The 25,657-nt window shown below is 57.7% G+C and overlaps 3 protein-coding genes across 4 annotated transcripts; all 3 read right to left on the bottom strand.

The window, feature by feature from the left end:
* Positions 1–5,533: 5,533 nt before the first annotated feature.
* Positions 5,534–9,571, bottom strand: LOC128143559 (uncharacterized). Of its 2 annotated transcripts, none has more exons than XR_008235796.1 (3): positions 9,490–9,571; positions 6,790–8,030; positions 5,534–6,270 (listed from the first exon to the last, which is right to left on the bottom strand). XR_008235796.1 is itself a non-coding variant. In XM_052790895.1 (3 exons), exons 1-3 carry the CDS (start codon positions 8,069–8,071, stop codon positions 6,083–6,085), a joined length of 726 nt encoding a protein of 241 aa, XP_052646855.1. In that variant the 5' UTR covers position 8,072; the 3' UTR covers positions 5,534–6,082. The 2 variants fall into 2 exon arrangements, 1 of the variants encoding a protein (XP_052646855.1); XM_052790895.1 differs by lacking the exon at positions 9,490–9,571 and having other exon boundaries at positions 6,790–6,983; positions 7,728–8,072.
* A 1,508-nt stretch (positions 9,572–11,079) lies between these two features.
* Positions 11,080–13,560, bottom strand: PDXP (pyridoxal phosphatase). Its single transcript, XM_052790686.1, has 2 exons — positions 12,907–13,560; positions 11,080–12,613 (listed from the first exon to the last, which is right to left on the bottom strand). The coding sequence occupies exons 1-2, from the start codon at positions 13,493–13,495 to the stop codon at positions 12,288–12,290; spliced, it is 915 nt and encodes a 304-aa protein (XP_052646646.1). The 5' UTR covers positions 13,496–13,560; the 3' UTR covers positions 11,080–12,287.
* A 569-nt stretch (positions 13,561–14,129) lies between these two features.
* Positions 14,130–24,915, bottom strand: SH3BP1 (SH3 domain binding protein 1). The gene is made up of 18 exons (XM_052790841.1): positions 24,187–24,915; positions 22,314–22,356; positions 21,827–21,931; positions 20,891–20,967; positions 20,486–20,597; positions 20,312–20,388; positions 19,523–19,658; positions 18,789–18,857; positions 18,305–18,395; positions 17,880–18,022; positions 17,684–17,795; positions 17,507–17,588; positions 16,715–16,795; positions 16,490–16,606; positions 15,961–16,058; positions 15,644–15,773; positions 15,362–15,477; positions 14,130–14,875 (listed from the first exon to the last, which is right to left on the bottom strand). The coding sequence occupies exons 1-18, from the start codon at positions 24,246–24,248 to the stop codon at positions 14,532–14,534; spliced, it is 1,995 nt and encodes a 664-aa protein (XP_052646801.1). The 5' UTR covers positions 24,249–24,915; the 3' UTR covers positions 14,130–14,531.
* Between the last annotated feature and the right edge of the window lie 742 nt (positions 24,916–25,657).

Raw genomic sequence — 25,657 nt, 5'->3', positions numbered from 1 at the left:
AGGATTCGCAAAGGTGCAAGAGGATAGGAACCGACAGCAGCTGTTCTCGCTTTGGGGCAACTCTGTCCTTTGAGAAAAGCAAACCTGTTAGTCCCAGGTCCTGCATATATTGTGACCTGAGCAAGGTCAGGATCTGTGCTGGGACTGGTTCATTCAATGCAATGGGGTTGTTAAACCCTTGGCCGGGGGGAGAGGCCGCTGTAATCACTTGGTTAGTCTGGATGTGACTGCATGGGGCCATGGGATGCTGGAGGAGCAGCTGTGGTGCCTCTTGGGCACATAAAGGGATTTGAGATGAAGGCTAGAAGGTGGGCTGCTGTGCCTATAAGGCTGCTAGCTGTCATGAGAAGGAGATGGCTTGCAGAAAGACTTTCTCTCTCCAAAGAGCGATGACTAATGCCGGGAAGCCATCACACCCCATGTTTTGGGACACAGGAATGGGGGACAAAGGGATGTGTCATTTAGCCCTGGAGAAAAACGACAGTGGAAGATGAGGATGAAACCTTGTCCCTAGAACCAGGGCCTCCTCCTTCAAACCTAATAATAAGTCCCTAGTCGAGCAAGGGTATTCCCAAACTGTGTCTGTACAGCTCTGCAGTGAAGCCCAGGGCGCTGGGCCAGCTGGAGCAGCTCTGCTGGAGGAAACCTAACCCCTCCCCACACATACCCACCCTTGGGGATCACAGCATTGCTGCTGTTTGGGTCAGGCCAGCCTCAAAAATGCCAGGTTCAGCCTTCTTGAAAGGAGACAACATGAGTGAAGAGAATAACTGACCAAAGCTGGTGAGCTGCAGCTGCCCGGGGGATGCTCTCGAGGACTGGCCCTGGATGCTGACCAGCTCCCCACCAAGTTACCATTTCCCCTTTGGAAAACCAGCACTCTCCGACTGCAGAAAGGTCAGGCTGTGCCTGGCATGCAGCTGTGTCTCAGCTCAATTGGGGGACAGATGGTTTTACCCCTCAGAGTGAAACTGAGATGCTGGGCTTTGCGCTGCTATTCCCAGAAGCAGAAGTGGGTGAGGATGCTCAGCCGTGTTGCGAGCTGGCCATCCCTCTTGCAGGCAGGAGAGTGGCTGCTGGCTCAGAGCGATACTCCCCATGGGGAAATGGGATGCTTTCCGAGAAAGGTAGGCTCTCGGCAAGCAGCGTGCCAGCAGCACGCTCTGGGCTGGGGCGAGAGCTGCTGGAGATAGGGGAGCCCAGTTTGCTGGGCATGTGCTCGCCCTTTCCAGGAGAGACTTGCAAATGGCTCAGAAAATTTTGCTTCTTTGGGTTTTCTGGCCTGGCATGGGTCTGCCCAAGGCAGAACAACACCCCTGTGTGTTTGCAGGGCCTCCCTCTGTCCCGAGTGCCCAGGGAAGGGGGTCTCAGGCCAGCCCTGCAGAGCCCCAGCACTGTGTCAGGGTGCAGGTACCTGCAGTGGGCAGGAAAAGATGAATCCCACGGGAAGGTGGAAAGCAGGACATGCACTATGGTTGACACCTGAGCTTACCTTTTTTTTTTTAACTTTCTGGGGGTGTTTCTAAAGATGAGATACTCTTTGGTCTCTCCAAGAGGCTGAAACCTGAAATGCAATGCTTTTCTTTCTTTTTTAATGCAAAGTTGTTCAGTCTTCTGGGATGTGTGTGCATGCTTCTGGGAACACCATGACATCCACTAAGGAGAATCACCCAGCGCTGTAATACCAGGGACCAGGCCTCAGCAGCACCAGCAGAGCTGATGGGAATGCAGGCTTAGGAGCGTGACACAAGAGGCAGAGTCAGAGCTGGCCTGGCCAGAGGGAGAGAGGATGGCGGGTGAGCAAGCGGTGTTTTGGGGATGAGAATGGGGATCCCGAGACCTCTCAAGGCATCTCCTCCCCAGGGGATGTACCGTACTGCACTGCTCCTGCCTCCACCGAGCTGAGGGAGGAGGATGCTCAGGGCACACCAACACCCACCACTCCTTTTGGGTAGCCACAGCACCTTCCCCACTTCTGGGTCCCCCCCCAGAGCAGTTTCGAGTGGATGTTTAGCAGAGTGCTGGCACGCTGGCTGTTATCACAGCAAAACGGGGTGCCTGGAGGAAGCCCTGCCTCTCCCCGACACCTCGCGAAGGTGCCTCTCCAGGCTCCCATTGCCGGTAGCATCTCAACGCCACACCGGCTGCAGGTGGACCGAGTCCCCGGTCTCCTCTGTCTGCAACCGGAGCAAGCACCAACAGGCCCCAGCTCCCCAACACGCCTTCGCCCAGCCGGTGCATCTCAGCTCTGCCTGCAGAGGAGCAGAGAGCTCCTTCTCCGTATTGCACCCAGGTGCCAAGCCTGACTTTGCTGCCGGCTGTGCCCGTGGGCCACGTCACCGCAGCCCCGGCTCTCCCGGGGCTTGGCAACGCCACGGTGGCAACCTCGCTGGCGTGGTGGTTGCCTTGCTCTGGCTGAGCGTCTGTGGCCTCCTCCTGTTGAAACATCACCCCTCGAGGGCAAACCAGCCGGGCACCAGCAAAAGAGCTGGGCTGAAGGTGAGGGCTGCCATTGCAACAGCAAGGCTGCTTACGTGCAGCTTCCCAGCATCGCGCAACCACAGTCCCAAGTGTTCTCCTTCTCCCTGCCTGACCCAGGACCGCATAGCTGCAGAGGAGAAGGGGCACTGCCCGGCTGCGCTGTGAAATCTGGCTGCTCACCCAGCCTGGATCAATAACTGCCCTCCATGTGGATCTGGAAACGGGCACCGTACATGGATTTGGGATTGCTGCACCCCTCGGAAGGGGTTGCGGATGGCCCTTTTCCTCACCCCGCTGCTCCAAAATTCAGGTCTGATTCATAGAGATTTAGGCACCTGAGACTGCTGCTAAGGGTTTTACAGCAGTGCCTGAACAGATGAGGTTCTCCTTCGCTTTGACTTGGATAGGCAAAGAAATATGCTACAGGCCTGGAAAATAGAAATTGCGATTCTTGTAGCAGTGCAGCCAATGGAGCAGCAAGTAAAGCAGCGAGCAGGGTGTCTGGTGTTCATCAAGGGATGATGAAGAACTGCGTAAGACAACTATTGAAGGGAGGATGGAAAACATACATCTATAGCATTAAAACTATAGGGCATAGATGGAGGGCATGGTCCCACTAAGAGCAACTGGAAGCATGACAGAAGATGCCAAGCGACAGTGCGGCACAGAAGGAGCTGATTAAGTGTGCACAAAAGGGAGCCATGACTTGGATGCAGACTGCTGGGCTGTCAGCCACATTGTACGCTGTTTACTGTCCAGGACACAGCCTTTGCTCGCCAGTAACCAGGCTCTCCTGAGCAGAGATGCTTGCGTGACCAAGCCGCTGCCGACTGGAGCTGTGGGGGGAAGCGAGGATGGGCTGTGATGAGAAACAGCTCCGGAGCAGAGAGCTGCAGCCGCGGGGTGGCTGGCTGCACCCGGGGTCCCAGCAGTAGTTAGGGGCCCTGTGGTGTTGACAACGGCCAGCGAAAGAAGCTGACGCCCAGAGAACAGTCAAAATTGTCTGTGGTTATAAATCTGGCTTTTCAGCTCTCGGGAAGGGGCCTTGTTCAACAGCTCAGAGGAACGCAAGTTTTGAACGTGTGAAGGGACAGGACTTCACACTCTTTTCCCAGCCAGCTGCCATTTATCAACCCATATTTCTGTGAGCAAGCTGACATCGGCCAAGATGACACCCCAGACCATCCCATCCTGCTCTCCAACCTTCAGCTGTTCACCCCTGCCTGGCACAGCCTCCTCTCTTGTGGTGAAAGCATTCCTGTCGCTGAGCATCAGACTGATGTGAAAATAACTGAGTTTTTTGCAGCAGCAGCTTACATTGGGTTTGCAGATCTATGGAGCAACTCTGACATGGAACATCCCACCCCTTCCCTCCTACTGAGACAGACAGGAGGCTCAGGCAACAGTGAAAGTGAGGTCTGCTGGAAAGCAATTTCAGCTGCACTTCTTTCTATCCAGTTGCATTTTTTCCCTCTTACCATGCCCAGCACCGAGGCCTCTAGGTATCACCCAGCTGTGTGTTAAAGGACAGGGTAACAACTGGTCTTGGTGGGATGGATGGTGGCAGGGGATGCACAGCTCACACTCCATTTGTCTGAGGAACTGACAGGCAGTGGAGCCCCTGGTAGTTGCAATAGAAAGGAAAAAGGAAAGAGAACATTTGACATGAATATTATGAAATGAAAGAAAAATCTGGTGTCAATTCACTCCAGCCAGCATCATGGGAACACAAGGCAGAAGTCTCCTGCATCTAGATTTATTTTCAGCCTAGAGAACAACAGTCCAGGAGATGGGAGAATGAGAGCCCAAGACAGATGACTTACTACAGATGTCTAATTTACTTATTGCACCTGGCACAGCATCCAAGTTCAAGAGACAAGGAGCAGATAAGGATGATCCTTTGCAGGCGCCTTACTCTTCTGCATTGCAGACCATTGCCAGGGCAGGAGGAAGAAATATGGGTAGTGGACAGGATGCCTCCACATCACTGAGCTTGGAGGTTTGCTGCCAGAAGTCCCAGGGTAGCTCACAGAGTCCTTTTCCAGGGAGTTGTATCTCTTCCTAAGTCACTACAGGCATCAGACAGATTTTCCTGCTGCTGTTTATGTCCCATTGCTGGAGACGCTGTTCTCGAAGCCTTACAACACGCCTAAAGTCGTAATGGTAGAGTTTTGTATTGCATCAACAAGCAGCAGCAGGAGATCTGCCTCAGACCCTCCACTTAAAAGATGGGCCAGCCAGGCCCATGTGCTACTCACAATGACCAGCCACCTCCATCCCTGGATTGACCTGAGGAACAAGTGTGCTCCAGTAGGAAGGACTGTTCTGCTGCTGCCGGCTCATCAGCAAGAGACAAGTAACCTTTGGGATGAGGAAGACCACTTGTGTAGAGAGTTCTCCTGAGCATTCTTAACATCTGGCTGCCCGAACAGATAACTGAGAAGAAAGCAGCTCAAAAACCTGCACCAACAGGTAGATTTCCAGCAACATTGGCTCAAGGGCATTCAGAGTTGCCTGTGACCAAACAGGAGTCAAACACGGTGTGGGACTGCTCAATGACACAGGTCCTTTCACCCCTGAAATTGTTGAGGGAAGGCAACTAATGAGACTGTGGTGGATTACAAGGCCGTGAGCATCGGGAAGCTCAGCCTAAACACAGCTTACGCTCTCCGCTGAAGGAGTATGGCCACCCCATCTCCTGAGACGTGTCTATCTCCAGGCGAGCAAGGCTGTGGCAGGCACACGGTCCCCTAGTTGTACTGGAGTGCTGAACGGGAGCGTATTGCCATTCTTCACATCTGCACCCCCAAACTTTGCGAGCGCACAAACAGGGACTGGCTCTGCTCAGAGTTAGCTGAATCAGCAACTTCCACGCATTAGGCCAGAGGAGGGCACCGTGTCAGGAACACCTCTGTTTTGTGAGGAAAGGGCACCTTGCCAGGGCCAATCAACATTGTCCTAGCAGGTGGGAAATCTCTAATCTACTGCCCACAAAGACTCAATTCCCTTCAGCATCTGTGCTGCAGAGAACGACGACTTGTACACAGGCAGCTGTAGTCCAACAGCGGAGTGCACCTGGAGGAAACAGAAAACCGTATCTGAGTCATTTCAGGTTACTTGAAACAGGTCAAGTAGGAAAACAATTCTTGCCCCCTAATTTTAACCAGGTACCATTTTCTGCGCAGCTTCTGTGGGAGCCAGACTAGAGGTTCAGCAAGGGCCAGTGAGCAGAAAGGCTGGCACAGGGCTTCGGGCAACCTGGTGGACAACAGTGTCCATTTAAAGGACAGGTTTCTCTCAACCCTAACAAGTGAAGAGAGCATCTCAGTGCTCAGCAATATCCTATTTACGGAATAGAAACTGCTATTTGCTGGAGCTGCACATCTAGCAGGCTAAATCACGGGACAGAACAACCTGGAAGGTTGCAGGCAGCTGCCCTGTGATCTGGGAACGTTTCTGGCATGATGTTTCCCTTGTGTCCGTGCTGAAGGCTTACAGAGCTGACAGTGCTTTGCTGCGGTGGTATAGTGAAGCTACAAAGACCAGTATAACCCCCTAAGTTGGTGGAGTTCTTAACGGCTTTCAGTTGCTCTTAGCAGGTTCAGCTGTTCAGTATCTCCCAGGGATCATACGGAGCGCTGAAATAGCTTGTCTGCCAGGAGCACTTCCCATACATTATCCACACACAATTCCCAGGCAGGCAGAGTCCAACGCCACAGCAGCAGTTCCTGGATGTGCATAGCCACGCACGTCTCCTGGGCTGCCTGGCGAGTTTGCTGGAGTCAGAGTCTGTAGAGCAAACGAGGCAGCAATAAGGAAAAAATGGATAATGCCAAGGGGATGGCAAAGGAATACCTGAAAGCCCATGTTATGGGGTGGATGGGGCAATGCCTTGTGTAAGGACTGAGGAGAGGGAAGCTGTGCTGCAGAGGAGGGACTTCTACCCACACCGCTGCTGGAGGAAGAGCAAACGCTGGCTGCCTCCCCAGGGCAGGCAGTAACAGGCTGCTGCTCCTCACCTTCTCCTCCTCCTCCCTGCCCGAGCTGCTGCGGGACAGGGTGGTGCCAGAGCTGCCTGCCTTGGCAAAGGGGGACTCTCACTTCAGGTTGGGCAAGTACTGAGTTCCTAGGATCATGATCCTTTCTTGGCTCTGGAGGCACTTTCCCATGCAAAAAATCCTCTTCTGTCCTGCCAGTCCTAACACCTTCCAGATCCTCCCAGTTCTCTTACCATGTCATGTGGCTGAACAGTAACAACTTCCCAGCCAGGATGATCATTAGTTCCTCATATTAAAGGCATCTACTCACCGATTAATATCTTTGGGCCCATTTGTTGTCTTCCTGAAGTGCCAGTCACTTGACCAACTTGATAAACTTCTATGATGAAATGACTGGCTTGGCAGATGAAGGGAGAGCAGTGGACATTGTCTACCCTGGCTTCAGTAAGGCCTTTGACACTGTCTCCAGTAAGATCCTCATAGAGAAGCCAATGGAAGTATGGGCTAGGTGAGGAAACAGTGAGGTGGGCTGAAAACTGGCTGAACAGCTGGGCCCAGCGGGTGGTGATCAGTGGCATAAAGTCTAGCTAGAGGCCAGTAACTAGTGGTGTACCCCAGGGGTCAATACTGGGTCTGATCCTGTTCAGCATCTTCATTAATGATCTGGATGATGAGGCAGAGTGTACCCTCAGCAAGATTTGCTGATGACACAAAACTAGGAGGAGTGGCTGATACACCAGAAGGTCATGCTGCCATCCAGAGGGACCTTGACAGGCTGGAGAAATGGGCTGGCAGGAACAACCTTGTGAAGTTCAATGAGGAGAAGTGCAAAGGGAAGGAATAACCCCAGGCACCAGTAAATGCTGGGGACCACCCAGCTGGAAAGCAGCTTGGCAAAAAGGACCTGGGGTCCTGTTGGACACTAAGTTGAACATGAACCAGCAATGTGCCCTTGCAGCAAAGGACGCTAACAGTATCCTGGGCTGCCTTAGGACGAGTGTTGCCAGCAGGTTGAGGGAGGTGATCCTTCCCCTCTACTCAGCACTGGTGAGGCCACACCTGGAGTATTGTGTCCAGTTCTAGGTTCCCCAGTACAAGAGAGACAGGGACATACTGGAGAGAGTCCAGGGAGGCGTCACAAAGATGATGAAGAGACTGAAGCACCTCTTCTATGAGGAAAGGCTGAGAGGGCTGGGACTGTTTAGCCTGGAGAAGGCTCGGGGGGACCTTGTCAATGTGTGTAAATACCTGAAGGGAGGGTGTGAAAAAGATGGAGCCAGGATCTTCTCAGTGGCACCCAGCAACAGGACCAGAGGCAACGGGCACAAACTGAAACACAGGAGGTTCCCTCTGAACATCAGGAAACACTTTTTTAGTGTGAGGGTGACTAAGGACTGGCACAGGTTACCCAGGGAGGTTGTGGAGTCTCCATCCTTGGAGACAGTCACAATCTGCCTGGACACAGTCCTGGGCTGCTGGTGCAGGCTTGAGCAGGGGTGTTGGACCAGGTGACTTCCAGAGGTGCCTTCCAATCTCAACCATTCTGTGATTCTGTGAAAGGGAAGAAAAGCAGTATGCTTGAGAAGGAACATAGGAAGCACCTGTTAATATGCTGATCCCAGGAAAATAGGAGCATGAAGAACATTTCAAACTAGGGGACATCAGGTTGCCAAAGTCAGGCCAGTGAGAGCAGTCTAGCCAGAGGTCACAAAGCAGTAGAGGAAAGCAGCAGACTGCTTCCAGGTTACCTGCCGTCAAATCACAAATGCTGCACACAAATGGGAGCAGTACAGTTCAGTCCATGCTGGCTCAAGGGAGAGTTTCCTATGGAAGCAGGCTCACCTACTCATACATCTGACCCTTTTCCACATTGCCCCAAGCTCCCAAAAGCCCAGAGAGACTTCTCACAGCTCCTTGCCTCCTCCATCTGTCCGTGCCCAAGGATGGCTGGAGTCTGGAAGGCAAGATGAAGTTGCCTCTCCCCCAGCCAGGGGAACACAGGCATCCCTAACCTCTCCCTGGGCCTTGCCCAGAGCTGGCGATGCTCAGCAGGTTGCTGCTTACATCATCCAGCCAGTGGTTGCCACAGTAACCGCACGGATGAAGGATTCGAGGTTCCTGGGGTAACGGAACGACTGCCACCCGCCTAGGTGTTGTCTCTATTGCACGGCAGGAAAGGACGATGCAGTTTTCTGGAGGTGAGAAAATAAATACCCTTCCCCGCTCTACACCAAGCCAGGCTTCCCATCCACTCCATCCTCCCATGTGCTGCTGCAGCTCCACTCTCCACAGCCCTGTGCTCCCTGGCAACTGCACTGCTTCCTTGAACAGTCAACCCAAGAAGAAAATCTGCTTTAGACAAGAAGAAATCAACCCGCCCAGGCTGGAGCCATCACTTTTTTCAGTTTCAACAGCATGTGTGCTCTGCAGCGTCACCAGACCCACCCCAGAGGGAACCAAAGCCTGACCCCTATGAGAGTCACAGACCCCTTCATGTCCGTGGTTTAACGGATGTCTGAAGGGCTTGGATGGAGAACTCACTGTCCCTCAGGGACCCTTCCAGTCCAATTTTCTAGTAAGGTCTGCTCACACTCACCTTCATTATGTGCAGGAGCGAGAGTAGCAGAGGGAAGCCACACAAAACTAAAGCCTGCCAGACCTGATGGACCCCTATAGCACTGCTTTCATCTCCATTCAAAGCAAGAGCAGCTCCGTGGCTAGAGGCAGCACTTAGCCTCTGCTTCCATTGCTGGGGAGAGGAAGCATTTACAGGACACAGGTCACCCCTGTCTGGTACCCTCAGCTACGTGAAGAACCAAGGGAAGGCCAGGTAAAGCCTATTCCCCTTCTGCTCCAAGCCCACCTCTGCTTCATAGCAAAGCTCTCAGGGAGAGATGCACCAGATCAAAAGAAGTTACATGGTCATAAGATAGCGATCAGCCATCGCCTCTGCTGAGCTCTGTTTTCAGCAGCAGCCATGTGAAAAAGAAAACCTACTCTGCAGGCTCACCATTTGGGATCCAAAGGACGAACTCTGAAGTCTCTTTGGAGAGGGCCCAAACACAGGCTGTAATGCTCCGATTAGCTACTGGATTCCCTTCTGTTTCCTGGTGTGCCAGACTGGGAGACCACAGCCTCCCACCTCCCGTCTTCTAGCTGGGAGAGCTGGAAAGGACAGAGCAGACAAGGCAGAGAGCACGAGAAGCATTCCCCCTTAAAGCACCCTAGAAAAAAGGGGGCATCTCCTGGGGATGCTCTTGCTGTGCACCTTCTCCTCTGTACACGCATAGGTAACCAACTCAACCTATGCAATTTGCAGCCATACTGAGCATTCCCAGCAGTGGCCCCAAGTCACAACACCAGCGCTCCGAGTTTCAGCCTGATAGAAGAACTGAGAGCTCTGAAAAATAAATCAGGGTCTGGGTATCTCTAGTTAGGCAACCGGAGTTAGCAGACACATCAGGTCTCGATCTTGCTTTGCTTGATGATGCAAGCGTTGGTCAGGCGCTCATTAAGGGAGTACCAGTCCTCTGGTTGTCTAATTGGAGACAGCACAGACAAAAGGGAGAGACAGACGCATACAAAGGGGACTGATTAAGATGACAGGCAGTCTTCAGAGAGCTCTTTGGATCTTCTTGTATTTTGGAGGGCTGTTTCCCAAGTTATTTGGGGGGGGGGCGGGGGGCAGGGAGAGACACTCAGCACCTGGAATTATCCTACCACCAGTAAGTTGCATCTAGTTCTGCCACATGAGCTGACACAGCACTTAACTTACACTGAGATCGGTTATTGAGCTGAACAGCTGATCTCTCAAGCGGGAGATGCGATGCTTGGTTACCCTCAACAGCTGTTAAAGGGGTCTGGCAGACAAAGGGAAGGATTTGGCTCCCATAGGAGGAATGGAGGACAAAGTATATTCAAGCGATTTCAAACTCTTCTTACCCAGTGTTTTATCCCTCCTGGCTGGGACCACAGCCAAACCCAGGGAGAGGCCATGGTAAGCTACAGTCCAGTGAAGGTCGCTTCCAGGTGTATGGTGACACCCACCTCCCCTTCACTCAAAGCTTAACGTAGTCGAGAAGGGTCACAGCAAAACCTTACCTGGACAGCCCTCAGCCCTCTGCAAGCTACATGCGGGTGACAGAGATGGCACCTCACCCCTACCCCAGCAGAGCTGGGCACCACTGCACAGGGCCACACGGATCATTGGGGTCCACCTGATGAGCAGCAGGCAGACTTCAGGCGCAGCACAAGAAGTCACCCTTCCCCAGCAAGGAATCACTCATGCTGTGAAACGCAAAGGCAGCTGGAAAAGATCGCATGGCTCACTGCTCCAGTTCACCTGCCCAGACCCTGCGCCCTACGCCATAGCCCCACCGGCCACCTCCACCCTCGACTCCAGTTCTGAGACCCCAGTAAGAGACAACAGCAAACAGGAGCTGGAAGACACTGTCCACAAGACATTGTCCACCCTTCTCTTGTCTACCCAGCAGCACCCCCTTGAGTGAGGAAAGGTCTTGCCATGTCCTCATCTTCGAGGGCTCAAAGATACCTAGGCCACTTTCATCTTGGTGGCACCACAAGTGAAAAAAGGAGGCCATTTCCAGCCTACGCTCACGCTTTATTATATACAGAGACACGGTGAGTGTAAGAACATCAACATGGGACATGGACAGTAAGGGAGGCCCAAAGGCACTGCCTCCTGTCCCCTTGGTGCAACCAGTCAGCATAGTTTATACAAATAATACAGTATTTGAACAATAAATAAGTTTGATAAATAAGATCAAGAAATTAAAAAAAAAAATGTAGAAAGACAAAGCAGCAAGGAATGATTTTGAGGACGGTGACACATTCACAGCAGCAACAATACCACCAACATCTCACCTGCACGCCAGCAGCTGGAGCACAGACCCCCATCAGCCCTTTTCTCTCACCGTACTATGGCAAAATCCAACTGAGGAGGGGGAACCAGGGAGAGTTGTACAGTTCACTACTGCTGTGCTGTCATGGTCTAGAAGCCCTCTCTCCTTCACAAGCCCCTTCGGAAAAGGTGCTTGAAAACAAGGTACAACCGCAGACCCGCTGTGCGCAGTCACAGCTTGTCTGTTTGGCACAAAAAACCCTCTCAAACCAGTCTCTTCCCTTTCTGTAGTGCTTCAGATGGGCACTGGCACAGTTATTAACTGAGTCAGGGCAGGGGGTGGTGGGGGCAACATCTCTAAGGAATGGGGGAGAGAAAAGATGAGGCAATGCTCCCTTTCACTTGTGGGAGGCAGAGATGCTCTCATTCATCACTCCAGAGCACCGGCACGCTCCTTCCACACGCCCTGGCACCGATGGAGACCGGGTGGGTGACAACGCCAGCCAGTCCCCTGGCAAGGAGGGGGTTACCACAAGGACTGCAGGGATGCAGCTCAGCAGTCGAGAGTTACACGAGTGAAGGGACAGCAGTAAAAGGCCGCCACTGGTTATCTAAGAGAAAAATAATAAGACAGCCGGTCCCTAACCCCACACAGACACACTGATTTGACCCCCCTGTCAGCCTCAAGGCCTCCAGCTCTCTCCCAGAGACGCTGGCAGCTGGCATATGAGGGAGAGAAGGACTCTGTCCATCATGGATAGCTCTCAGCAGAAAGGAGACAACTTGAACCCTGCCCCCTCCTGCCAATCCTCCCCATTTTGCCCCCAAAGGGCATTGAAATGTGGAAAAACCAGGAATTGAAGGAATAGGGCAGTGAGAGAGAAATGGGAACAGATGGAGATCTGGGATGGGAAACCTGACCCCTCTGCCCTCACGTGTGCAGACTGCTACTCATCCAGGCCCGGTATCAAGTCTGCAATGCTGTCCACATAGTAGTTGGGCACCAGATCCTTGGCAGCAGTGCTGTCGCTGGCCATGTAGGCCTGTGCCTCTTCCAGGCGGGAGACACCTGTCAGGGTGAGGATGGTGGAGAGGCCGCAGTTCTTGCCGAAGAGGATATCTGTCTCCAGACGGTCTCCCACCATGAGGGTGCGGGACGGGTCGACGCCGAAACGCTCCACAATGCAATCAAACATGTACGTGTTTGGTTTCCCCACCACCAGCGCCTTGCGGCCCGAAGCAGTTTCCACCGCTGCTGTGAGGCTGCCAGTCCCTGGAGCAGAGAGGGGAGGGGATAGCGTGGAGAAGAAAGAGAAAAAGAAGTAGCCATGGGCTAGCTGGCTGCAGGCAGCTCAGCACCCCGGGTCCTGCCAGAGGATGAGCAAGCAGGGTACTGGCAACACGGCTTCAGAAGCTGGCAGGGACGTGCGAGGGCAGCCCTGCCCGTCCCCACGGTCAAGGAACCCCCTTGTCAGGGCCTGGGACGGCGAACCCCAACCGAGGCCAACCCCACCATCGTCCCACCGCCATTCCCAGGGGCAGCAAGGGAGGGGAGCAGGGGCTCACCAGGGGTGCGCTGGCCATCGCTGAGCGGGTGCCAGGGGTCGGGGTCGGTGGCTACCAGGAGGCACTGGGGGTCACGTAGGTAGCCGCAGGCCTGCGCCAACTTGGCAAAGGTGAACTGGTCGTCGTAGCCCACCAGGACGGCCCGCACCGGTTCGGTAGCGCCGGGCAGCGGTTCGCCCTCACCCGCCAGGCGCAGGCCGGCATCGCGCACCTCGCCGCGCAGCCCCTCGCCGCCCAGCACGAAGACGCGGCCTCCTCCGTTCCCGTTGCCGTTGCCGGCTTCGCCGAGGAGACGCTGGCGGAGGAAAAGAGCGGAACAGAGCGCGGAACTGAAGACGTGCTCGGCGCGGACGCCGCGGAAACCCAAGCGGCTGAAGCGCCGTTCCAGCTCGGCCACGGAACGGCGGCTGTTGTTGCTGACGAAAAGGGCGGCCTTGCCGCTACGCCGCAGCCTCTCCAACAGCTCGGGGGCGCCGGGGACGGCGCGCTCGCCCGCCCACAGGACGCCATCGCAGTCGAAGAGCAAACCCTCCGCCGAGCCCAGCACCTCCCGCAGCCCAGCGCCGCTCAGCCGCCGGCAGCTCGCCATGCCCCTCAGCCGCCGCCGCCGCCAGTCAGCCAGTCAGTCAGTCAGCCAGTCAGTCAGCCAGCCCGCCCGGCCGCCGCGTCCCGCCCCGCCTCGCCGGCCCGCCAATCACCGCCCCTCGCCCGCCCGCCGCCACCAATGGGAGGTGGGGAGAGAGCGCCGAGCGGCGGCCGAGCTGTCCTGTCGCCCTCGAGGGGAAGGGGCGGGGCCAAGAGGCGGGAGGCCGGCTCCCGAAGTGACAGCCGCGCCGCCCTGTTGGCTGCTGAGGGAGGCGGTGGGGAGGCGGGACAGAGCCTGAGCGCGCTTGCCGATTGGCTAAAGCCACCCTCCCCAGCCACCTCCTCCCCCGGGTGAACGCGCGGCGGCAGGGCGTCCCCTGGTGCCCGCCGGGGCCCGTGGGAAGCGGAGCCGCCATTACCCCTCGGCCCCGTCTCTCCGCCGGTCGAGGGGAGCTGGCTGCCCTCCCGTCCTCGGGCTGAGCCGTGCCTCTCCGCCCTGGCGTCCCCGGGGAACCCCCCCCTTCCCTCCTCCCGGCTGCAGCCTGGGGAGGGGCGGGCGGCGTCACACCTGCCTGCGACTGTGACACCAGCTCTTTAAATAATGTAGTTGCAAAATATATATATATATATATATTTATATATCTCTGTGTCTGTGTGTTCCTGGGGCAACAGGGACAAGGCAAAATGGGGCAGAAGGGGCTGGGATCGTGGCTGCGCACCCGCAAATGGCCCCACGGGGCCAACCTGCCCACACTGGCTCACCCTCTCCCGGACTCCCACGGGGACCTGAGAGCGTGGCTGACCTGCCATCGGCGGATCCTGGGTCCCTTAGGGGTGGCCGGGCTCTGGCAGGGACACGGTGGTGTGGGGAGAAAGGCTCTGTGGAGACGGGAGAAGAAAGGGAGGCAGGTGGAGGGCCCCAGCCTGTGTGGAGCAAGATGGAGGAGCTGGAGGGGCACGCCGTCCCTTCAGGCCACCCCGGTTTCCACAGCGCCTGCTGGGTCTCGGCGGGGCACCAGACTCCATCTTCCCGGCCCTGCTCAGTTATCCTCTGGTGGCAATGTGGCCAAGGGGCTTCTTCCTCCCGCAGGCAGCGGTCGCCCCTCATCCGTGGCTCCCGGGGCACAGTCCGTGGCAGTCGCCGCCTCGGCCTCGCTGGCGGGAGGCCTGGGGCATGGTGGGGCGTCTCGGCTATGGCGGCGTGCCGGCTGCGGGGGGAGCGGTGGTGGGACGGAGGGGGGTCGGCTTGGTACCCCGGCCATCCGTCGCGGCTGGGCTTTGGGGCTGGCTGCGTGCTCGGGGGCTGCCGGGGGGGGAGCCGTGGTCCGGGGCTGCGCCACGGGCGGCGGCGGCATTGTGGGTCGGGCCGGAGCCGGGCGCTTGCCTGGAAAAAAAATTAGGGTGGGCTGGGGTCCCCTCTGCTGGGGTCTCTCCCCAGGGCAGAGGGGGCCACGGTGCCAGCCATGAGTCAGGCAGAAGGCTGCAGGCAGACTGATGGACAAAATGCCCCCTTGCCCAGGTCCCATAGTGGAGACCCAAGCGCACACCAGCTTTTGGGGGCTTTTCCCACCTTCTTCCCTTCACAAGGGGCCGTGAGCTTTGACACCTCTTTACGGGGGGGGTGTTCGACCCGACGCTGGAGGACATACCGTGCCCATCCCACAGTCCCACCTCGGCTGGGGCTGGAGCATGCAAGGAGGGGCTGGATCCTGGCCACGCTGCCCCGGTCAGAGACCCTTCCTCTCATTTGGTGGCAGGGATATCCCCGGCACCCTTTCGTGGGGGGAATGGCGGGATGAAGGCAAACCAGAGGAGGTGGCACTGGGGGGTGTCATTTCCCCAAGCGCTGTGCCGTCCGGGGCACCCTAACCTTTGCAGGTGGTGTTTTTGGTCATCGTTGGAGACAGCGGCCCCGCGGCTTCGGGAGACGGTCTGGTCGCCGCTGGGGATGTCGGCTGGGACCTGGCCTCGGGGTCGCTCGAGGTGCTGTGCAGACAATGGGGCAAATCAGGCTTTGGTTGGGCATGGCGGTCCTGGCCATGAGGCACCTCGCGCCCACCTGCAAGGGTACGGCCCTTGGCGTGGGGTGGGATGGGGGGAGGACATGGGGAGAGCTGGGACAGCCAGAGCCCCCAGCTTCCACTGGACTTACACTTCTCCGTCTGGGAGAGTGGGTGTGCTGGCTGGAGGGGGCTTGGGGGTCAGCTCTTCCACCGGAGTGGTCTCACCAAGTCTGCCATTTGCAGGTGGTGTGAATATGCCCGAGACGTTGAAATCTACCTCTGGGTGGAGAGAAAGGAGAAGACCCCGTGAGGAAGTCCTTGCTACCCAGAGCTTCCCTGATGACCCCGTGGTGGGCAACCGGAGCAACCCCCAGCTTCCCTCCTCCTGGGGATGGAGAAATGTCCCTTTACCTTCCTCCCCCCTTCACCTGGGCTGTAGCCCCCCCAAGCGAGACCCTGGTCATACCTCCGGGGAAGAGGACGTCTGCGTTCTGGATGAGGGCTTCCACCACACCCACCACCTGGATGGAGGAGACCGAGGCCAAGTCCAGTTGCATGGGGTCTCTGAGAGACAGGGATGGGGGAGGCATCAGAAAAGGGGTTTTGGGGCATTAACCCTTTTGGTGTTCATTCCTGAGGGGGCAGAGCCCAAAGGGGAGATGGCCCAGCTGAGGAGGGGGTGGTAGGGCAGGAGGTGGGCCTTGTTTCCTGTCCTGGAAAACCCTGGTTTGGTGTTGGAGGCTAACGATATTGGAGGCCATTCATGTCACAAGTGCTCCAGGTCTCAGCTACTTTGCAGAGTGGCTAAGAGGACACGTGCTTGGTGAGGGGATGTGCCACTCGGGGACTATGGGGACAAGGGACAGGACTTGAAGATGGAGATGCTTTAGACCAGCCTGAATGCTGCTGGATCAGCCTTTCCCATGGTGTTTGAGCTCAAGGCACCCCAGCCGGGGCTGGGGAGCTGCCTCCCACCCCTCCCAGCCAGGCCTTACCCTGTGTTCTGCTGTGACCACAGCAGGTTGGGGCCCAGCACGATGGCGATGTTGCTCGGAGTCATTTTATTCACCTCCTGGTGTTCAGCCAGCTTGGCTAAAAACTTGATCAGATACCTGTGGGGTAAAAGGAGGGTGAGGGGGTGGTAATTACAGATATGGGGAGAGGAACAGCTGCCCCCAGTGATTGCTTAGGGCTGAAGAAGCCCTGTCCCTGCAAAACACCTCAGATTGTTGTAGCTCTCCTGGGGCAGGCGGCTGCAGGTGTCTTGCAGTCGCTGTAGGCGGCTGTCAACGTCCTTTAAGCTGCAAGAGAGAAGAAAGAGGAGCGGAGAGCTCAGCCCGTTCCCTATGGCAGAGAGGGACACAGTGTGCAAGGGAGGAAGGCTAGCGTCGGCCGTCCATGCAGGCCATAACCCTGGGGACCAAGATGCCCTGCTGCTGCCTTTACTGGACAGCTAAGGCAGGCATCCACGGAGAACAAAATTGCACCCCAAAGACTCAGAGGGATTTAATATGATGCACATCTGGCCCGGGGGTGAGCACCACCTTGCCACGAGCAGCCACCCTATTTTCCCGTGACTACGGGGCACATCGACACTGAGCTGATCCCTTCAGAAAGATGCTCTCCCTCTTCCCCCAGGCTTTTTGCTGTGCCTCCTCCGCCACCCCTTCCATCCCAAAAGCAAGAGGCCAAACTGGGCTGGTGGGCCGGTGAGATGGGGCTCATGCCATTGAGGCTAAGTGGGTCTTCTTCACAGACTAAACTCTTCTTGCAATCAAAAAGGCTGCAGCCTTCCCCCTCCCCCTGCCATGTTTTTTATTGCTATTCTCCGACATTTTGGGCCATCTGGATTTCTGCCGAGCACGGGACAGACCAGGTGCTGCGTTCTCATATCTCTCCACATGGCAAACGAGGTTGAGCAGCCCTGCTCCGAGTGCCGGGAGGGATGGAGGGGGGTGAGCGGGGGCTTTTTGAGCCCCGCCAGGCTTTTCTACCCCAATGCCCGGACCTACCTGGCCACTTTGACCCATTCGTTGTAGAGCTCGAAGGTCATCAAAGGCTGGGGCAGCTCCCGCAGGTAGGATTTCAGTGCACCTGGGAGGGGAGGGGGAGCGGCAGGGGTGATGGTGGCTGGGGGACGGCAGGGACTGCCCGATCGTGTCCCCCTGCCCGGCCTCGCCGGCACCCACCGGCCACAGCGTGAGGGTCCGAGTAAAACTCCTCCAGGGCGTTGGAGCCGCTGGCCAAGCTGCTCTTCAGCTTCCTCAGCACTGAGGCACCCGCTGCCAGCCGAAAGAGTCCCTGGGGATGGGGAGAAGAGGGAAGGGATGTGGGGGGCTGCATTTGGAGGGAGAGGGTGGCGGGGGGCTCAGGAGTGCTGCCCACCTCCTCCCTCATGCCGGAGGCCAGCAGCATCATGACACAGGCTTCGATGGGCAGCGCAATCTCCCGGCCCAAGCTCTTGAGGTGCGTCTCTAGGGGCACGCCGTAGTACCCTGCCACTGGGGTGTCTGCGGTGAAGGTGGGCTCTAGAAGAGGGAGGTGAATGTTGGGAGGGAAGGCAGCTGCCAGGGCCACCTGGCATCTAGCCATCTTGCTCCAAGCCGAGCCTGGCTGGGGGTAGGCAGAGGCAGGGCAGGCAGCATCCCCAGCCTGCCTCAAGCTGCGATCCCCATCCCACCAGCCCGATGTGGGAGGCAGCAGCAGGTGCAGGGAGGGAAAACTTGCCTTTCCCAGCCTTGCCGGCCACACTTGCATCCCCCGGGCTCGGCTGCAGCCCTCCCCGAGCTGCACGGAGAGCCAGTGGGTACCTGTCTGGCTGTGGCTTTCCTTCAGCTCCGCCAAAGCTGAGTCCAGAGATCCCAGTGACTGCCGGTGGTACTGGGCTTGGATTTCCAGCAGCTGCCGGACAGGGGACAGGCAAACAGTACTCAGTTTGGCACCAGCCCCTCTCAGAGAGACCCCATCCCCAGGACATTGCACCCACACGCAGACAGGGCGAAGGGGGAGCTGCAAGGGGAATCGCCCCGGGGTCTGTGGGACCATGTCTGTAGTAAGGTGTAGAGGGCAAATTGGAGAGGGGGGGTCATCGGGACAAGCTGCTCTGTTTGCAGTTGGTGCTAGTGGTGGCATTAACCCATGGTGCATGGAGCAAGGCCAGCTTTAGGCATCTGCTGGTGCCTGGGGTGTCCCTTGCCCTGGACGGAGGGCTTGGTGCGGATGGGGACAGGGCTGGGCTCAGACGTAGCCCAGGAGAGGTTCACACGCCGAGGAGGAGCGTGAGAGAGGACTTACTTTGATGAAGTAGCTGGCGTAGCTGTCCTCTTTGGTGGAGAAGTGGTAGAGGTCAGCCATGTACTCATCCTGGGAAGGGAGACACAGAGAAGAGCAATCTTTCACCTCCTCCCTGGCACCCAAGGAAGAGGGAACACCTTCACAAAGTCCCCTCATCCAGGCTGTGAGTTGTCCAGACAGGGTCTCCGGGTGCAGTGGGGGGCAGGCTGGGACTGTGGGGGGATTCCTCCTTGCCCCCGTCGCTTGCACTTGGGTAGTGGCAGTGACCTGTCCTACGATCAGCGTCCTGGCACAAGTGGCTCAGGGACAAGAGGTCCCTGCACCTCCAGCTCCGGTGATCCCACGGGCTCTGCCAGACAAGGCACTGGGCTTTTCAGAGAAACAGGGCCAAAGTGGAAAAAGTTTACGTGAAAGTCCCCTGCCACCCAGCACAGACCCCAGCTCAGCTGGGTCCCAGCCCGAGGGACCCCATAAGCTCCCTGCTGTAGCCCCTGGAGTCAGTCTCCTCTCTGCACCAGCTTGTGCTTTGAATCCTTTACTCTTCTTCTTCCCAGGGCTTGGGGCATCTCCCTATTTCTGCTCCTTGAGGGACCGGTTTGCTTGCGGAGGCCAGGACGTGCTGGCTGGCTTGCATCCATCTCAGCGTGGGGGTCCCTCGGACAGAGCTGGTGGAGGGGAGCAGGTCTGCAGCCCCGGAGCTGCCCCCGGGGGGGAGAGCGAGTGACTGTTCTCACCTTGCACTGCTCCACCTTCCTCTTCACCTCCTCTTCCTCTTCCTTCAAGATCTCCAGTTTGTTGGCAGCAGAAGATGCCCCCGGGCCAGCACCGGTGCCAGCGCTGTTACTGGAGCTCTTGGCAGCTTGGTTCAGCCTTTGGGGTGGGAGAGAAGAGGCACACCCACGGCCTCAGCACCGGGGACGTGGGGTGGGATGGGTGTGCAGAAGGGGTACGGGGACCGCGAGGGGGACGGCAAGTCACGGTCCTGCCCTGCGGTGGTTTTCCCAGCACCTCTCAATTCCCTCACCCAGAGGCTGCTGCACCAAGGGGTGCGACCTGGTCGAGACAGGGAGCGCTCAGCACGGCTGCCTGAAACACCCAGGGTCTGCAGGACCCTTTCCAAGCCCTCTTCCTGAGATGTCCCCTGCTGTCTGCCCTCCAGCCAGAGGGAAGGCAGAGTGGAAAAGAGCCATCAACGACCCACGGCTGCCCCGCTTTGCCAGAGAAACCCGGCACGGGCTACCCTGCGAGAGTCGGAGCGGGGCGATCTCAGTGGCACTGAGCACTTTGCTGCTTTCGGCGATGGCACTGCCTTTCTCTCCTGTACCGTGGAGCAAGCAGCTCAGCCCAGAGCAGAGTGCGCCTGCATTGAGGGGCTGGCAGAGCATTCCCGAAGAGCTGTTGCCTCTTCAACTTCGCCCCCAGCCCTTGGAAATTCGCTTCGCAGGGCAGTCATCTTCCTCTCTCCCCCAGCCTGGCTGGGAGCTCTCCCTCATATGCCCTGACCCCACCAGCGTGCCCCATACCGGCTCTTGATTGTGTTCCAGTCAGAAATCAACTTCTGGAGGGTCTTCTTGCGCTTCAGGATGATGGGAAGATCCTCCTGGGGGAGAGAGAGGCCAGAGTGAGTGGAGGAGGCTTGGGGACGGGGAAGGGGGGGTGGCACAGCAGAGCGGAGCCGGGAGGGTGGCCAGGGCTACCTCGCTGAGCTTGTTGAGCGGCTGCAGGACGTCGCGTTCCACGGCGATCTCGAACTCGGCCAGGATTTTGGCCAGCGAGCTCTGTATGCAGCAGCCCATCTCCAGGGCTTTCCTGCGTGGGGACGGAGATGAAATGACTGCGGGCTGGAGCCATGCCACTCTCTGACCCAACACCCCCTGTCGTACCCGTACCCACGTTGGGACCCTCAGCCAGCCCCTGGACCCTGCTGCAATCGGAGGCTGAAGGCGCTGGCTGTTCCTTCTCCCCCTGTGACACCAACGTTTGCTCTGACAGGGTTTGACAGCTCAGCTTGGCTGTGGGAGCCCCTCAACCAAGACAGTGGCTCTGCCAGCATCTGCCATCTTTTGGGGTCACCCCCAGCACTTTGTCTCACTGGCGCTTACCCAAGGCTGGACTCTGTGTCCAGTTCCTTGAAGCTCTCGGCCATCGTCGTGGACAGAGTCATCAAGGGCAGCTTCTTCTGCAGAGAGCCAAGGATTTGGGAAAGCGATGGTGAGCTTGTTTGTGGCAGCTCCCTCCCCATGAAGCATGCCACATGGCATGGGAGCAAGTGGCCAAACCCTGCGCTGGGTCCTGCATCCTTCCCTGGTCCACCCATCTCCGTTGGCCCTGGGGCCTGAGGGGGGGGCCCTTTGGATGTCCCTTCAGGATCCAGTTAGCTAAACAAGACGCTGAGGCTCCATAGTTGGTTAGAAAACCTCCAGTCTTCTCTAAAATAGTCCCCTGTGGTGGACCATGACACTGATGGAGACCGTCACCAAGCCCAGCCCTGCCACAGCTTCAAATGTATGGAGCAGTTTAATCACCGAGAGTAATTAAGCCAAGCTGGGGCTTGTCAGGCTGCCAAGAAGAAAGGAGCCCACAGAATCATGGCGGGGGCTAAGGAAAGTGCGAGAGGGATCCACTATTTTCTTCCCAGACGAGGGCTGGTGAGCACCAGCCGGGAAGAGGGTGGCAGGTTCAAACCGAGGAGGAGGAAGCAGCAGCACCACTGTGCCCAGCCATGCTGTGGTGCTCCGCACCGCGGGGCACCGTGGGTGCCAGAGGTTCACAGGGCTTTAGGAAGGGACATGGACAACAGGGCTTTGGAGGGTTATTCAGTGCAAAAACACCGTCTCTGTCCCAGGAGGCCTCAAGTTAGTGGAGGTTGAGAGGGTTGTCCTGCTCTGCTTGACCCAGGCCACTGCTGGAGATGGGACCTAGGTTGGGCTTTGGGCCATCTTTTGGCAAAGCCTGCAAACCAGGAGCCTGACATCCCCTTTGCTAGTGGGGGACAGAGCCAGGGCGAGTGTGGGCTGTGGAGGGTGGACTGCACTCACCACTCGCTTGTCCATCTCGGAGCCGCATTGCCCTTGCAGGCAGGCTTGGAGCCTCTTGGACACGCTGTGAGCTGCTCGCTTGGCCGGCTCGATCCTCTGCTCGATCTGGGGGCAGAAAGTTGGGACTGGGGAAGACCTTTCGCCAACCGTGGGTGGCCCGAGGCCATCTGCCCACCACCCAGCTCTGGGTGTGGGTGAACGCGGTCAGCATCCCGCGGCAGACCAAAGCATCCCTGGTCTAGGGAAAAGGGAGCACAGCTCCCGGTCAGGATCCATCTCTCTGTGAGCAGCCAGGGAAGCCCTTTCCCATGGCAGGAGCCTGCCATTCCCATAACGCCATGGTCCTGGAGTCACCCCCGGGCAGGCGGGCACATCCCAGCTCTGTGACTTGGACATGCCGGCAGCGCAAATCGCAGGCAGGAACGGGGCAGGTTCCCACACCCAGGCACAAGCAGGCACATGCCTGCCAGCCCAGCCCGTGCCTCACCTGCAGCAAGTCTTCTGGCAAGAGCTCGGTTGCTTCTTGGGCTCTGCAGAGGAAGGAGAAAGAGCCATCAGCAGATGGGGGTGACCTCCGCTCAGCCTCCTCGGAAAGGCAGGTCCTTATGCGTCTCTTTTTGGGCTCCCGGGAGCAGGAGACACTGGCTATGGCCTGGACCGTCGTACACAAGGTTATGGGGCAGAATGAACCCGGGGGGACAAGCACAGCAGGAGCAGGGCAAGGCAGCCAGCCTTGCTGGTTGGTGGACACCCCATCAGATCAAACAGGGCTTCCAGTTCAGAGCACCACAGTCAAAACATCCAGATGCAGCCTGTTTTTTGGAGGCAGGGTGCCTAGCAGGGCCACGGCAGGGGTGGGATGTTTGCTGGTGAAACCTTCTACCCCTGACCGCCTGCCTCTCCCCTGAAGGCAAATCCAGGGCAGTGCCGTTGGAGCCCAGCACGTGTCTTTGCAGGCCAGAAGGTGTGGGGCCACCAGTGCCGGAGCAAGGATATCTTTGTGGTCAAGTTGGGGACTAAGACCAACACCTGCCCCCAGAAAAGCCTACATGAAACCAGCTTTCTGCTCGGTTTTGCAGCACGTATTAGGAGCAAATCTGGCAAAGGAAACTTCCAGCTTGCAGCAAATTCTGCTCAAAACCAGCTGCCATCACCACCAAACCTCCCTGATGCCTCCCATAGAGGAAACCTCGCTTCACGGCCCGCTGCCATTGCTACGCCCCGGGAACCCCGTTTGCTTTCCCTCTGCTACTGCTGCTTTTTCTCCAGTTCACGTTTCTCTCTTTTCGCCGCCCGCCAGAGCTGACGTGGGACGAGGCCGTGGAGCCACAGGAAACGGGGGCGGCTTGGTTGAAGTCAAGAAAAATCATGTGAGATTGTGGCCCACGGAGGAGAGGCTCTGCAGCGGGTGAAGATCTTGCTCATGGACTGCGCGAGCTGCCCGGCATTAAATGGAAAGGAGGTGCATCTAACATGGAGATGAGACATCTTGAGGGAGGAGGGATGGGAAAGGGGATAATTCCCTCTGGGGAAGGCAAGAAGAGCAAAAGGCCACCAGGATGGAGGAGCTGCTTCCCTGTGGCCGGTCTGCTGGGCTGGCTGAAGGACTTCAGTGGTCCAGGGGACACAGTTGGTCCCGCTCAGCCTCCCAGCGCTGGGGAACCTGTGGAGGTGGCTGTAGGAAAGAGGGAGGGAGGGGGGTGGGAAGGGAGGGCCCAGCCCTGTAATTTCAGTTCTGGGTTTTGCAAGGGGAGAGCTTTGGAAAGCCAACGAGAAAAATAAGGAAGCTGTGGAGGTAGGACGGGGCCGGAGGGATTTGTGTGAAGCTGTAAGTCCTCCGTGGGTGCTCCGAGGATCCCTGGTCCTCTCCTTGAACAGCATCCTGGGACACCCATGCTGCCGGACCAGCTAGAGCTACGCAGGGCATCTGGGTCCCGGGGGACACCCCGGGCTCAGCGGGAAGGGCAAGTCCCAGCTCCTAACACACTCCTGGTCACCGCACAGCCAAGGGCATGTGGTTGGAAGGTCCCTCTCCATTGCCCTCACATCCTGGGGATGCCAAGCTCGGGAAGGGCCTGTTTCCAGGTGGATACAGCATCCCTGGGAGAGGTAGCTGGGCTTGGGAATCACGTCCCTGCTGAGCAGCACCGGTGCAGCCTTCCTGCTGCCCTGTGGGTGTGGGGGAGCTGGGGGGTCACAGTCCCTCAGCTTATGCAGAAGATGCTCTAAACCCACGGTCGTTCCCCCCTTTTCCCTGGCCACTGGCCCTGGGAGATCAGTCCAGCCCCAGCACAAGCCCTCCAGGACCGGCATCCTGCTCCCTCACAGCCCTCCGGCACAGGTAGCAGAGAAGTCCTTACCGGCTGGTGATGTTGGGATGGGACAACTGCTGCCGCATCCGATTAAACTGCCTCTTCATCATCTTGCGAGCCGGGAGGAGACCACAAGAGCCGCTCCGCTTGGCTGTACCCACTGCTCAGCACCCCTTGGCGACACTTGGCATCGGATGCCGGTGGCCCCTCGGCTCCCGGGAGCCGCTCTGCCCCTTGCTTTTCCCTGAGGACCTCTCGCTCCCTACTTCTCTTCTTCCTTCCCTCATTCCCCCTTTTTCTGTTTCCCCAGCTGGTCCCCTCCCTGGGGATGCCCTGCTGCTTTCTCTTCCCGTCCCTTGGAGTCCCTTCTCTTGCTCCTTCTCTCTATCTGAGTTTCCTTCCGCCTCCGTCCGCCCCTCTGCCGCAGATCAGGTAAGAGCAGTTCAGGGCTCCTGCTTCGCTCTGTGTTCCTGTCACCACCCCACAAGTATAAATAACTTCAGCCCAGCCTTAAAGGGGAAATATTATTACAGCAAACACGTAACAAGGCAGGACAAGCACATGCCGCTGCCGAGCGCAAGCAAAGGGCCCACGCTCTGTTTCTTGCTCTCTGTTTCAGCCGGGGTGGGTTTTTTCTCCTTCCTGCTTGCCTTGCTCACCACCAGCTGCACCACGGGGCAGCCCGTGGCCATGCCAGCTGGCTGTGCGGTGCATACGGGGTGCCCGATGTACACCCTGCCCTACCTGGTCACCCAAACTCTGCCAACGCTCCTCGGGCGCTTCTCCATCCTCTTCCCCCTGGGACATATCCCCCTCGTCGTGACGAAAGCGGGAGGACGAGCAGCAAAGCCACCCCTGCAACTCCTTCCGTGCCCCCCACCCCGCTTTTCCTCCCTGCCCGTCGCCAAGGCTCTCCGAATCCACTGCAAAGCTGCGGCCAAGCGCTCTTGCCCTGTGCCCCGGGGAGGTCCCCTTCCTCCCCGCTCCCCCACCGCTGGCAGAGTTCCTCCGAGCGGGGCGGCCGGGCCAAGCGCAGAGCAGCAGCACCCGCGCACGGTTGCACGGGGACCACAAACTCCTGGTTCACAGGCTCGGGTGCTGCCTGCTCTCTGCAGATCTGCAGCAGGGCTCAGCTTTTTTCTTCTTTTTTTTTTTTTTTGTGTGTGTCTAAAAACATCCCCCTCGCACCATCACCGCCTTTGCTGCTGGCTCTATGAGATGGAAACCTCGCCTTATCTCTGGCTACCTGCAGCTGGGACTTTCCTCCTTCTGCACTAAGAAAGAGCAGAGGTTGCTGTTGGCCGGGTTCCATGGCTGGCAAAGGAACTAGCACACAAGCCCAGATGGGAAGCGGTCAGCTTTGTGGGCAGATGAGAAGCAGCAGAGGAAAAAGAGGTGGAAGGGCCACTCCACCTGTGCCCCAAAGCCTGAGGAGCAATAATTTGGGGGCTGCTGTGCTCTCGGCTCCTTGGTGGCGGGGACAAGCCTCCAGTGAGTGCATAGCAAAGCAGCGCTGGCC

This window comes from Harpia harpyja, chromosome 6 (assembly GCF_026419915.1).
Source record: "Harpia harpyja isolate bHarHar1 chromosome 6, bHarHar1 primary haplotype, whole genome shotgun sequence".
NCBI classification, from domain to species: domain Eukaryota; kingdom Metazoa; phylum Chordata; class Aves; order Accipitriformes; family Accipitridae; genus Harpia; species Harpia harpyja.
The sequence above is the reverse complement of the archived record's forward strand: the minus strand, read 5'-3'. Positions and strand labels throughout refer to the sequence as shown.